Source organism: Lissotriton vulgaris, chromosome 12 (genome assembly GCF_964263255.1).
Source record: "Lissotriton vulgaris chromosome 12, aLisVul1.2, whole genome shotgun sequence".
Classification (NCBI taxonomy): domain Eukaryota; kingdom Metazoa; phylum Chordata; class Amphibia; order Caudata; family Salamandridae; genus Lissotriton; species Lissotriton vulgaris.
The window spans coordinates 732,783,576-732,795,936 of record NC_141700.1 but is presented as its reverse complement, the minus strand read 5'-3'; the positions used below and the strand labels follow the sequence as shown (position 1 = coordinate 732,795,936).

Genomic DNA, 12,361 nt, shown 5'->3' with positions numbered 1-12,361 from the left:
TACATCTATGGACCATGTGCCCTGCCTAGCTATTCTAATGAGCATTTCTCCTTGTTAACCCGCCTATTTTTCTAGTTCTCTCCGCCACTCGACTATCCTGGGTCCCCTAGGGGCTTTCCTATTTCTCGTTATCGAGCGCTTTGCGAGTATAAAGGCTAAGTCCTGAAATCTACTGGTGACCTTTGTTTTGGCTGTGTGAGGGAACCAATTCAATATGCAGTGTCCCATAGTGCATGGGACCTCCCTGGAAATCGTTTCCGACACCACTGTTGTGTCCTCCTCCCAGTAATGTACTAAAGAAGGGCAATCCCAGATCATGTGTTTAAACTCCGCACCTATGGCCCCACATCTCGGGCAGGCCGCTCCCACCATGTGAAAGTACCTTGTGATTTGGTCTGGGGTCAGGTATGCCCTATGAAGGGAAAAGTAGTTATTCAACTTGACTTCAGCATTTCTGGATACATTAGATACTCTTGCCCAGATATTGCCCCAGTTTCTTTCAGGTATTGGGAATCTGGGGTTTTCAGAATCTCCAGAGGCTGTATTGTGTATCCGCGTATCGCTCTGTAGAGACAGGAGACCGCCTCAACTGTGCCTGCTGCATATAGTGACAGGTGTTGTGAAGAGGTGGTTCCGACAGGCCGGTTTTCTAATGCTCGCAGTACACCCCCGTCACCGCTCTATGTAGAAGAAAGTGCAAATTCCTCTTCAAATTCTTCAAACGGGAGGAGTACACCCTAACGGAACATGTCCCCTACTTTTTCCCCGGCCGCCTCCAACCACACGTTCAGGCCTTCCCAGTTACCACCATGCAGTACGCAGGTCAATATCTCCAGAGGTATGGCCAGGGAGTTGGGGGATTTTGGGCTTGTTTTTTTTCAAGCAACGGGTCCAGCAGGACTGTATCACCCTGAATTCTGTGGTGTTTCCTTCGGAGTGCCACAGACTTTTCAATAGTGTGCCTGTCAACTTAGGGAGGCTCAGGACAAACAGCCCCGTTGCTCATGCTGGGTTTTGTCGACTTGCCAACCACTGAGTGAACCACTGGAGTTGGGCTGCTAGTTAATAGAATTCAAACTTGGGTACTGCCAGCCCTCCATCCTCCGACGGATGTTGCTTGGCTAATGCCACTCATCTGCGTCCTGAGCCCCAGAGGAACAATGTGACCAGAGTCAAGTTCCCTGAAGACCGCTCTGGGGATCCAGAGTGGTGGCACTGTGAAGAAATAAAGCAGTCGAGGGAGGCCCACCATTTTGAGAAGGGCCACTCTGCTGTTGAGAGTGGGAACGATCGCCAGAACTCAGTCCAGACACGTAATGATCTGATGACCAGTCCCAGGTGCCCATGAGGGAATGTATTAGTGTTGTGTTTATATTTTCCCCTCTTTTCCCTGGCTTTAAGTATCCTGAGAGGGGGTCCCCTTGTTCATGTATTACAGTCCCAGGTTCCTGTCTAGTAAATTCTGCCTGTCGTGATATATTTTTACCCTTAGATATGGCAGACAGTCAGGCTCCCAGAGAAGGTCTCCCAGTTTGTGTAGCCTAGTCGCCTCAGCTTTGAAGGGAAAAAGTTGGGATTTTTGCCAATTCACCTCACAACCAGACCACACTCAAACAACTCCTAGCATAGCCCTGGCTCCCACCAGGTCCACCTCTATGTCCCGTAGGAAACTGTCACAGTGATTCTGACTGCGAATGGGACTGGACGTGTGCTTTTTAGGTTTCGCCTGGCGAACAGCTGCGCAGCAGCGTTTCGCGCAGGCGAAATCTTTTGAGAATAGTATGTGGTGGCTGTCCCGCCTCTGTCTTCCATTGGCTAGCTCCATAAATGGAGGCTAGCCATTGGAAGAGAGAGGCGTCCGTCATTGTGCCAGGCGATTCGTGGGCGTTCCGGCGATTTTTTCCCTCTCCGCCCATTTTCGTGCGTCATGCGGCAGTGGGTGTTTACTTTTTTTTTTGCCTGATGTTTGCGGCCGCCATTGGGAAGACATAAATTGTGTTTCGTGATGATGTGAAAATCACTAACAGAAAGTTCAGAAAGAAAAATTACAGAGAAAAGAAATTAATGAATAAACAAATATGGTTTGAAACTATTTTTGGATTTGGAATAAATTTATGTTTGAACAAGGATTAAGACCTCCAAGGTCTGTGTATCAAAGTGCACACCACCTTTGAAAGCGGTAGCGCCGCTTTCCTCCAGTCACAGTTTTCAGAACAGTGTGTTTAGACAGCACACTAGGTAGGATGAGCACAAAGTACTGAAAAAAACACTTAAGCATATGAAAAAAAGAGTGCCGGATGGATTATCAGTAAGTTTTTCACTATCCTAGTGATTGCCATACAAATCGCCACTCATTTCCCCACCTTCTTTTTTAACTCCTCTCTGTCGTCTTTTCTCTCTTCTTATCTCTGGGTACACATACTTTGAAGATGGATTTCCCATTAGCTATAGGCTTCTAATTCCCGGTCAGTAATCTCACTTGCATCCTTAATCCTCTATTGCTTTCTATGCGACACACTATACCTCAATTGATTATCTGTCTTTAAAGAAAATGAGGTATCTGTCCATCCCCCTCCACTTACATTTATACACGTTATTTTACCCGATCGTGGTATTTGGCCAGTGTGTTATGTGCTTGCTTTTACGTTCTGGTTTTTCTCTTTACACGCTGGTGCATTGGGTGAAGATGTGGTTTTAACTGTTTGTCAAAACAATTGTGTGTCCTTCTTTCCCTCTGTACTTGACCCTGTGGTTCTTGCTTGTAACAATAATGTGCAATCAATCAATCAGGGGAATTATAAGCGCACTACTCACCTGTGAGGGTCTCAAGGCCCATGCAATATGTTTGATATTTTCTAAAAAAAGTTCTATTCACTCTCTCTATCAAAGTTCTTTTTGAAAATATTCATTGCTATGTCGTTTTAAGTCTCAAGTCAGTTGTAACAATTTTTTTTGTTGGTTCGCTATGTACATATTCTGTATATAAATGTATACATGTGTGCATATTACTTGTGTACAGGATTACAGATATACCCATGTTCTTTTCATTTTTGCAGCCCTGAGGAAGCCTACGTTTAAGTGAAACGCATTGGCTGTGCTGTCTGTAATCCTTGAGGAGGAACTGAATAAAAAAGAAAATTACAAGCATGGACTGACTCATCCTATTTCCTTTGATACTGCGTAGAACTCTGTTTCTCACACTTTGGTTTTGTTGCCTCTCATTCTATGTTATAACATGTTCCATAGGGGAGTTTACCTTATGCAGTACACCAGTTCAAATTTATTTCCACAAAAGTGCCTCCACACTCTTATTAATGGTTCACTAAGTGTCCTTTTGCACCTACAAGTGATCTTTGCTTCTACCAGTGTTTCCACACTCCTCTCACAATTGTACTTTCAGACCGCATTCATGGGGGGAAGGAGGGTATGGGAGAGGGGCACAGAGCAGACAGGTTACTGTGCCCCAAAAGTGTTTGTGAAGGTTGTTTGCCGCCGGGGTGCCGTGGCCAGAGGCCTCACATGGCAGACATGTTCTGAAGAGGTCTGTAGCCCGCGCCGCTCAAGCCCCGCAATCCGCCTAGTATTCGTACCATACTGAGAGGAAACCCTGGTGCCTCAACCCAGTGGACCTTTCTGCACCAACTGCGATAGCGGGAGACGTGAGGGTCTGCTGTGAACGTGCAGAGCTTGGAGCGTAAGGAGCTTCCCCCTCGAGGAGGAAGCGGTCGGAGAGTGGCCTGGTTGGTGGTGGAGCCGCGGTCCAGTGAGTGCCCCAGCTGTGTCTCGGCTTCAGTGGAAGTGCTGCTTTCAACGGGGGCCATTGCTCTCAGAGTCCTGTGACAGGCTCAGGTAGGGCCAGCCACCAATATCTGGGCCCGGGACCAAACGAAGTGTGTGCCCCACCGAGTGGAGCGACTGCCCGCCAGACGACAGGGGGAGGCCGCGCTGACCAACACTAAAGTGCATGAACCTGCTCTGCCTGATGATCCGGCAGGCCAACCCACGACACAGGTGAGGAGCGGAGCGGGGAGGTGGAACAAGTGAGTCCTGCCGTTCTGGGTGGCTGGGGGTGCTCTGCCCTGACCCCGTGAAGATCCTACTACTGAGGTCTGTCTGGGTGGGTGCAGGGGCACACAGAGGCAGTAATACCAGTGGCAGCCCCCACCCCTCTCCTTCACCGCTGCTCTCTAATTGTCCCCCCGATGGTCCTGGCACGTTGAGGAGTGGTGGGCCAAGGCCAGAGGAGACACCCTGGGCTGGTTTGACGACACGTCTGGGAGTGCAGCCTGGGGGGACTGCACGCTGGCCCATCGCGCTGACAGGCTGCGGTCCGGGACCCACAGGGTAGAGACTTGCGAACCCAGACAGACCCTCCTCGCACTTGGGATCAGCGGTGGTGCAGGGTGTAGTGGAGTGGTTCCAGTCCCAACTGGTCAGGGGTACAATCCCAGTAAAAGATGTGGCAGATATGGCGGGGGCAAAGATGGAAAAAAAGCGGGGATGAGTAAGATGGAAAGATATGTTCTCCGTCCGCCAATACACATTGGCAGTGGGGCAAAGCCAGTCTCATAGAGAGAAAAGGAAGAGACAAGAACCGTCACTATGCAAGATCATGGTGGCCATACAGAGCATAAAGGGCACACTGGAACCCAAAATCTGACACTGATTAGAGCAGATTCTGGGCAAATCACTTAATCTCCCTGTACCTTACAAAAATTAATGTATGTCCTCATGTAACATAACTGGTGCTATGTAAAGCGCTCTGATACTCGATTCGGGTCGGGTCAAGTTTGCTCTATATAAAACTCTGCAAAAAAAAAAGAAAAAAGAAAAAGAATGACTCCGAAACACACATCAAATGGTCGCAGCTATCAGCGCGACCACCGAGCAGCTTCAAAAACAAGTCACCTCCCTTCTCAAAAATAACGCTACTATACAAATGTGGCTTGAAGACATAAGCCTGGTGGGGGTTCCAGAAAAAACGGACCAGGCTTGCACTGACCTCTTCGTGGAGCAATTTATCACTACTGTGCTCCAACCCAGGGGTCTTATAAAATTCTTTTCAGTTGAAAGAGCACACAGGGTACCAGCTACCCCAGCCCCCACCCTCCAGCCACCGGGCATTTCGCCCGCACTATCATTGATTGTATCTTCAACCATAGAGGCAGGGATGCTATCGTGCAGGCCACCAGGCAGCTCCAGACCTGAAATTCGAGGGTACATCGGTCTCTCTATACCCTGGCTACACTCGTAAGGTTTAACAGCTGCGGTGGAGCTTCCCTGAAGTGAAGCGAGAGCTATGAAAGCATGAGCTTAAGTACATGATGCTCTTCCCAGCGAAACTCAGGGTGGTGGCAGAAGAGAAAACATGGTTCTTCGACTCCCCCGAACTGGTTGCGGAATCACTGGAGGGATAGTGAAAAGTGAATGGTGGGAAGCAGGTGAAGGCTCCAAGACCAAAGCAGAACGTATGGGAGTAAGGCCAGCAGGCGACCACTCTCCGCGAAGAAATGCTAGTAACCCTGAAGGAGGAGAGAGGCAAGCAGCTGACTTGTCTAACACCTCAGACCCCTGGACTAGGCCGGGGTGAGCCACGCAGGCCTACTATGTAAAGTGCAATGGCCCTCGAGGGGTGGAAAGGGGGACCCCCTGCATGTCTCTAATGTGGGACTCGTCGGCTTACGGCCTGCCAACATACAGCTTGGGGCAGATGCCAGATGACTTGGTAAATTGAGGACGTTTGTTCCTCCAAAGACTAACTTAATGGGGGCGTAGGCGCGGCGCGGAGTCGCTCTGGTCATTTTACCCACCCCCAGTTATAACCTAACTAACATGTTTCTTTCCTTTTTTAGGGGTGACAGGTGCCTTGCCAGTTGGGGTTGGGTGGGCTGTTTAGTTTCCACCGGGTAGGGTAGCAGCGTGGGGGGATTTCTTAGTTTACAGGGGTTAGTTATAGCTCATTTGCCAAGGAGCAGTGAAGTGCCATTCAATGCCTTCCTCCTAGACCCCCCCGCTATCTTCGGGGGACCAGTACTGCCTTTCTCAACACACAACATGTCATCCATCCCGGTCTCGCTTGACCGTTTTATCCTGGAATGTGAATGGTCTTGGCAACAAAATCAAGCGAGGCGTGGTACACCAATACATCCGCAAACATGCACCTGATGTCATATTACTACAAGAAACACATCTGCTGGGTAACACTTGTAGAGCCATGACTCAGAGAGGCAACACGATGGTAGCACGCTCGGGCTTTACGTCTGACTCACAGGGTGTGGGTATACTCAGCAAGAACTCAACCGCCTACATTCTACAAAAGAGCTGGGTGGATCCACAGGGCACCTACATGGCACAGTCTGGACATTCGGGAGGGAACCCTGATCAATTTTTGCTTGATTCACGTTCCACCACGACTTCACTGCCTTACATTTTCAAGACTGAGTTAAATGCTGCTCCAACTAAAGGAAGTTGCTATATACTTGGGGGAATTTTAATGCACTGCTATCCCCGGTTCTAGATAAACACACCAAAGCTTAAACGACCCATTATGACCTTACTCTATCTAATTTTATTGCAGCCCTAGGCCTTGCCGATATTAGGCGATCTCGCCACCCGACGGAGCACCAATACACCTTCCTCTTAGGGCTCCATCAAAGCCTCCCCAGATTAGATGATATATTTACTCAATCTGCCCACCTGGCCAGGGTGGCTGAAGTTGGGCACCTGGCCAGGGGGATCTCAGAGCACTCCCCGGTGTGGCTGGCGATATGGGGTCATGCCCACACTCCCGCTGCCCACAACTCATAAACCCCTGGCACCTGCACAATGCCAAATTTGACAGTGACCTGACCCAAGCCACAAACTCCTACTTCAAACTTAACGAGGGATCGGTGGCCTCCTACCTCACTCTCTGGGAGGCCTACAAGACGGTCATCCGGAGCCGAGCATATTTTGCAATAGTGGGGATAAAAACGTGAACACCAAACACAACTGCACACATTGGAGAGCAAAATTAGAAAATTAGAGAGGCCGGGACACCAGGCCGTAGATGAGGACAGTCTAAACACCCTCCACCTTAAGCAAAAAGAGTACTGAGACCTACTGGAAAATAGAGCTAGAATATCCTACACCCTACCCCATCTATGCCTGTACAATGTGGGTAACAAAACAGGCAAACAACAACTTGCTTAGCTTGAAAAGAGAGATCAAACTAGGGGATGGGTTTTGCACATCACCAACAAATTGGGCGAGTCCCATTCAGACCCTGAGGGCACAGCAGGAACGTTTGCAAAATACTATGAGCAGCTCTACTCCCCCAGTACAAACTGGTCGCCCACTGAGATTAGTGACTTTTTAAGAGACATCAAAATCCCCACAGTCACGAAGGAACAACGCGGACATTGAGCTGCCCGAAGAAGAGCAGGCGTTGCGAGCATTGAGCTCTGGCAAGGCGATGGGACCCAATGGGCTCCCTGTTGAACTCTGCAAGCGCCTTTCTTCTAAACTGGCTTCCCAGATGCTCAAGATGTGGAGAGAAGCTAGGAAGAAACACGTTCTTCCCGAGAAACAATGAGTGGCAACAATTGTCATAGTACGCAAGCCAGGAAAGCTGCCAGAGCGCTGCAGCTCATACCGCCCCATTTCCCTCCTTAATGTGGAGATCAAAGTCACTGCCAAGCTCCTCGCAAATAGACTCTGACTAGTTGTCACCTCCCTAATACACCCAGACCAATCCGGCTTCATGCTGAACAGTGGAATGTGTCTTAACCAGCGCAGGCTATATGGGGTCATGGCGGGCTCCAGAAACGACAAGGTTTTCACTATGGTGGTATCCATGGATGCCTCAATGGCATTTGACACTCTAGAATGGCCCTATATGTGTGGAGTGCTTGAACACATGGAGTATGGGCCCAAGTTTCTAGGCTAGATGCACCTAGCATACAGAGACCCGATAGCCCAAGTTAAAGTCAATAGCACAGTATTCCGCAGTTTCACTCTGGGAAGAGGAATAGACAGGAGTGCCCACTCTCCCCATTGATATTTGCCCTCGCCTTGGAGCTTCTGGGGGCTTTGGTCCGTCAGGACCCGCTTATAAGGGGCATTCCCCGGGGAGAGTCTTGGGAAGAGGGCATATCCCTATATGCAGATGATATTCTCTTCTACATGACAAACCCACTGCGGCGATCACCAGCTTAACCAATATGTTATGAATATTTGGTCAGTACTCCGGTTGTACGGTAAACTGGGACAAATCCCTCATGCATTTGATAACTGGCCCCATGCCGACACTTCCTAGAGGCCTCTGTCTCCCCATATCCACAGAGCATTTCAAATATTTGGGCATCCGTGTAACTATGGACCCCCTTCTATTTCATCGATTAAATTGGGTGCCTATCCTTGAGTGATTCAAAACCGATAGTCGACGCTGGAGAGCACTCCATCTTGGGAGAGCAGCAATGGTCAAAATGATGACACTGCCCAGCATGCTCTATGCACTACAAAACACCACCCATCGAATACCCTACAAATTTTTTACACCACTGAATCCCTCCTCTGCTCGCTCCTGTGGCACTAGGCCCCACACGGATTAACCTCACCAAGACTTTATCAGTATAATGAGAGTGGAGCAAGCCATCTCGCTTCCCATCGTCATCAGTATCCTGGGCTGCACCCTGCTATGGTATAAGATTAAGGTCAGAGCCAAAAATAAAGTGAAGCCTGTGCTCATAGTAGTGGTGTCACAGTAGAGGTGAGGGGTTCAAGTTAAGTGGGATGACCAATGGTTGCGCTTTAGTTATTTTGTAGCATGACTTTGGGCAAGCTCGGGCAACATTGGTTCAGGGTCTAATAGGAGGGTCACCATTGTGTGCCGATGGTGTCAGCAATGGCTTCAGTGCAGTGGAAATCGGCAAGGTCTGTGGGAACCAGAGTGACAGGATGGTATCAAGTCCCACTTTACTTTCCTGTTCTGGCATTTTGGGCTTTGACTTACCTTACTTAGCATTTGGGTGCATTAAGGCGCACTGTAATTTGGAGTCATGACTGGAGCCCAGGCACCAAAGACACACCTCGTGGTAGTTGATGACCAACATCTGTATGAAGAAAGCTAAGCAAACCTTAAAGCCAGCAGTATTTGTAGTGGACACACACTGTAGCACACTGTTTGAAAATCTGGAAATATGGATGATTGAAAAAGATGGGAGTGATGCACCGGTTCTGCGTTATACGGGGAGGAAAGAAAGGAACTGAACTCAGTGTGCAAAGCTGAACATCTATGCAGCTCTCAGTCACTTCCAGGTCTATAAAGAGCCAATGCAGTGCCATATATCAGCATGCAAGTACACTGCAGAAAAAATCTCCAGATCCAGTTTGGTGCCTGGGGGATATTCTAACAGTGGGGAGTCTAACAGTTAGATGTACCCATCAGAACATGCATGTCTGCGGGTGTTCCCAAACTTCCAAGGTAAATCAAGCCTTGGAAAGATTACTTTCCACCCTTTTGGGTGTTCCCAGACATCCAAGGCAAACCACACTTTGCACACCCAAGTAGCACCCCATGAGAGGGATTTGAAACTGAAGTTCTTCACACTCCTGACAGAGATCTCCACCCCCACATAAGGATTAAACCTGCCAAGAATCTCTTTGGGAATTGTTGAAAAGTGTTAAAAAAAAGTCAGTTTAGCATATGTGACCCATTTTACCTTTTAGAATAGGTTGCTCTAGACTTTTCTGCTACAGTGCTCTTTTGTTATTACTGTATAAAACTGCCATTGCTCTTAAATTCTTAAAGGGTCTCGATTTTTGCTGGATAAATAACAATCTGCTTATAAAGTACAATAATAAGGTCATCACCATGTCATGTAGTACATAGTAGAGCAAATTTGCCATGTGTTGGTCAAGTAGTACATAACAAGACACTTTTGCAGCATATATACATTCATTTCGCAACTGTGAGCCATCAGAAACATACTTGATAAATTCAGTAATACAGGATCAACAAAGTGTGAAAAGTGTTCATAATGTTTATTTGGGATTCATATCTATGGCCGAGCTCCTCCTATAGCACATCCTTGGTCCATTCCTTGCTCGGGATTGACCGCAGAGTTCTCAGCACCAATACGTACGCAAAGACGGTGGTAAAGACAGTTGCATTGAAAGGGCCTGCAGTTCACTCATTTGATGGAGCTGACATAATCGCATTGAAGAAGAAAGTTTCAGGGTCAAGAGACGCAAAGAGCAACTATGCAAATCCTCGAATGGCACCCATATAACAAGTGTCAATAGCAAGTTAAGGTCCCACTGTGGCATCACGAACTGTTTGGAAGTGGACAGTTTCGTCAATCAACTCTTACAGAGAGCCTAAGTTTTAGTCACTGGTTTTCTGTCACTGCGGATTAATGTACGGATTTCTTAGACGTTTGACATATTTATTAACAATTTCACCAAAATGGAATGCCATGGAAAGCATGTTGGGGAAATATGGCATCAATATCTTATAGGCTGCCTTGACATTGACAAGACTGAGGCTGTCTACTTATTTACTCCATAACAACTCCTACCCCACATTCAATACAACAGGCAGCATAACCAGGAAAGCGAGCTTGAAATCGCTGCCCTTTATAGAAAGGTAAGTCCGCATCCCTCGCGGAGACAAATATAGGCGGCAGGAAAATCCTGTGAGTTGCTTCAGAAGAAGACTATCATTCACCATCCTCAAGTGAAGTGTTAAATTTACAAGATCTTTGAAAGGGTCCTCTGAGATCAGTGTTGCTTCTGGTGTTTGTGAATCTCCCACTAAGAGCTCCAAGGCTAGGATACATCATCCTGAATACAACGTGTTCTCCATGGTCACAAATTCAGCTGTCTGTGAGGACACCGAGGAGTGGCTGGCATGAGAGCGACCGACCCTGGCTTTGAAGAGGTTAGTGAAATAATCTAGGTTGATCATCACGTAGAAGGCTGAGAAAGGAGTGTCTGGAAGTGACCTCTTCGCAGGATGTTGTACCTCAAGAGACATCGCCGTGCCCTGAAAAAACAAATCACAAAGAATTTGTAAGTTATCAATTTTGAACTATAATAACTTGAGAAGTATAATGTCTTACTTAAGATCTTGGATTCCCTTTGAAATACTTTGCAATAGTTTTACCCCTGATGTATTTAACTACCTCTCTCCTAGACCCTTCCTTCTGCTTCTCTAGAAGTGACTTCACAGCGCACAGTGATACGTCAGCGCCACAATGGCACAAAACAAAGATGACAATGCAAGCTATTGCAGGACTTTATTATTTGCTTCAAGATGTTGTCTTGAAGAACAAGCACCAAAACCTTCTCTCTCACTTCACTTTAACACTTTATGTTGTCGTATGTGGCTTTAGTGACATTTATGAAAGTTATTCTCTACAGTCTTAGGAAGTATATGCATGTAGAGTTCCCCATAAATTGGTGGGGTTCAATATTATGACAAACCTATTCTTGATCTTTCTCCAAACGAGTTTCCACACTGGATAAATTCATTATACTTTAAACAGAATATGAGCTTCTACAGAGTCCTTACTTACAGTGATATTTTTATTAGGAGGGGATTTTTTTTAAATAAAGTTGGGTCAATAAGTGTCTTTGGTGTGTATTTCAATTAACTGTTAAACGTTAACATACACAAAACAATGTTTTGCACAACTGCAGAAGGTTTGGAAAGTTGTTTGCTCTTGAGAATACATTCACTTTGTGCACCTTATGTTCACCAGTGATGCATTTGTCCCTCTTGAGGAGAACAGACGTTAAGGGCCAGATGTAGGTCACCAAATACCGGTCGGTAACGGCCGATTTCGGCCGTTACCGACCGGTATTTGGTGATTGAGATGTAGGGGGCCTTAAATTTACCGATTCGGTATATTTACAGAGTCTGTAAATTTACCGATTCTGTAAATTACCGAATCGGTAAATTTACCGAATCTCAAATTTGTGATGTAGGTGGCACTGAAAACAGTGCCACCGGCCCTTAAGAATTTGTTATTTACCATGTCATACTATGTCATGGTAAATAACGAATTCCTGTGTACATGCACATCTGTGCATGTACACCTGTGCCATGTGGCATAGATACATGCCCTAAGGGCATGTATGTGTGCCACATGGCACACAAGCCAGAATCAGGGGTGCAACAGGGTGTCAAAGTGACACCCTGTCCCCCTTGCAAATTCGGTAATTTTACCGAATCGGTATTTACCGATTCAGTAATTGACATTGATTCCTATGGGCCTCAAGGCCCATAGGAATCAATGGCAATTACAGAATCGGTAAATACTGATTCATTAATTACCGAATCATACCGATTCAGTAATTAATTGGGTAAAATTACCTG

At 47.0% G+C, this 12,361-nt stretch overlaps 1 protein-coding gene across 1 annotated transcript in view; it reads right to left on the bottom strand.

Moving 5' to 3' along the window:
• Positions 1-9,922: 9,922 nt before the first annotated feature.
• Positions 9,923-12,361, bottom strand: part of LOC147678426 (uncharacterized) — a 41,370-nt gene continuing 38,931 nt past the window's right edge. Inside the window, exon 5 of the mRNA XM_086946577.1 lies at positions 9,923-11,026. Coding sequence (XP_086802703.1) covers positions 10,820-11,026 — 207 coding nt within the window. The 3' untranslated portion in view covers positions 9,923-10,819. The remainder of the gene's footprint in view (positions 11,027-12,361) is intronic.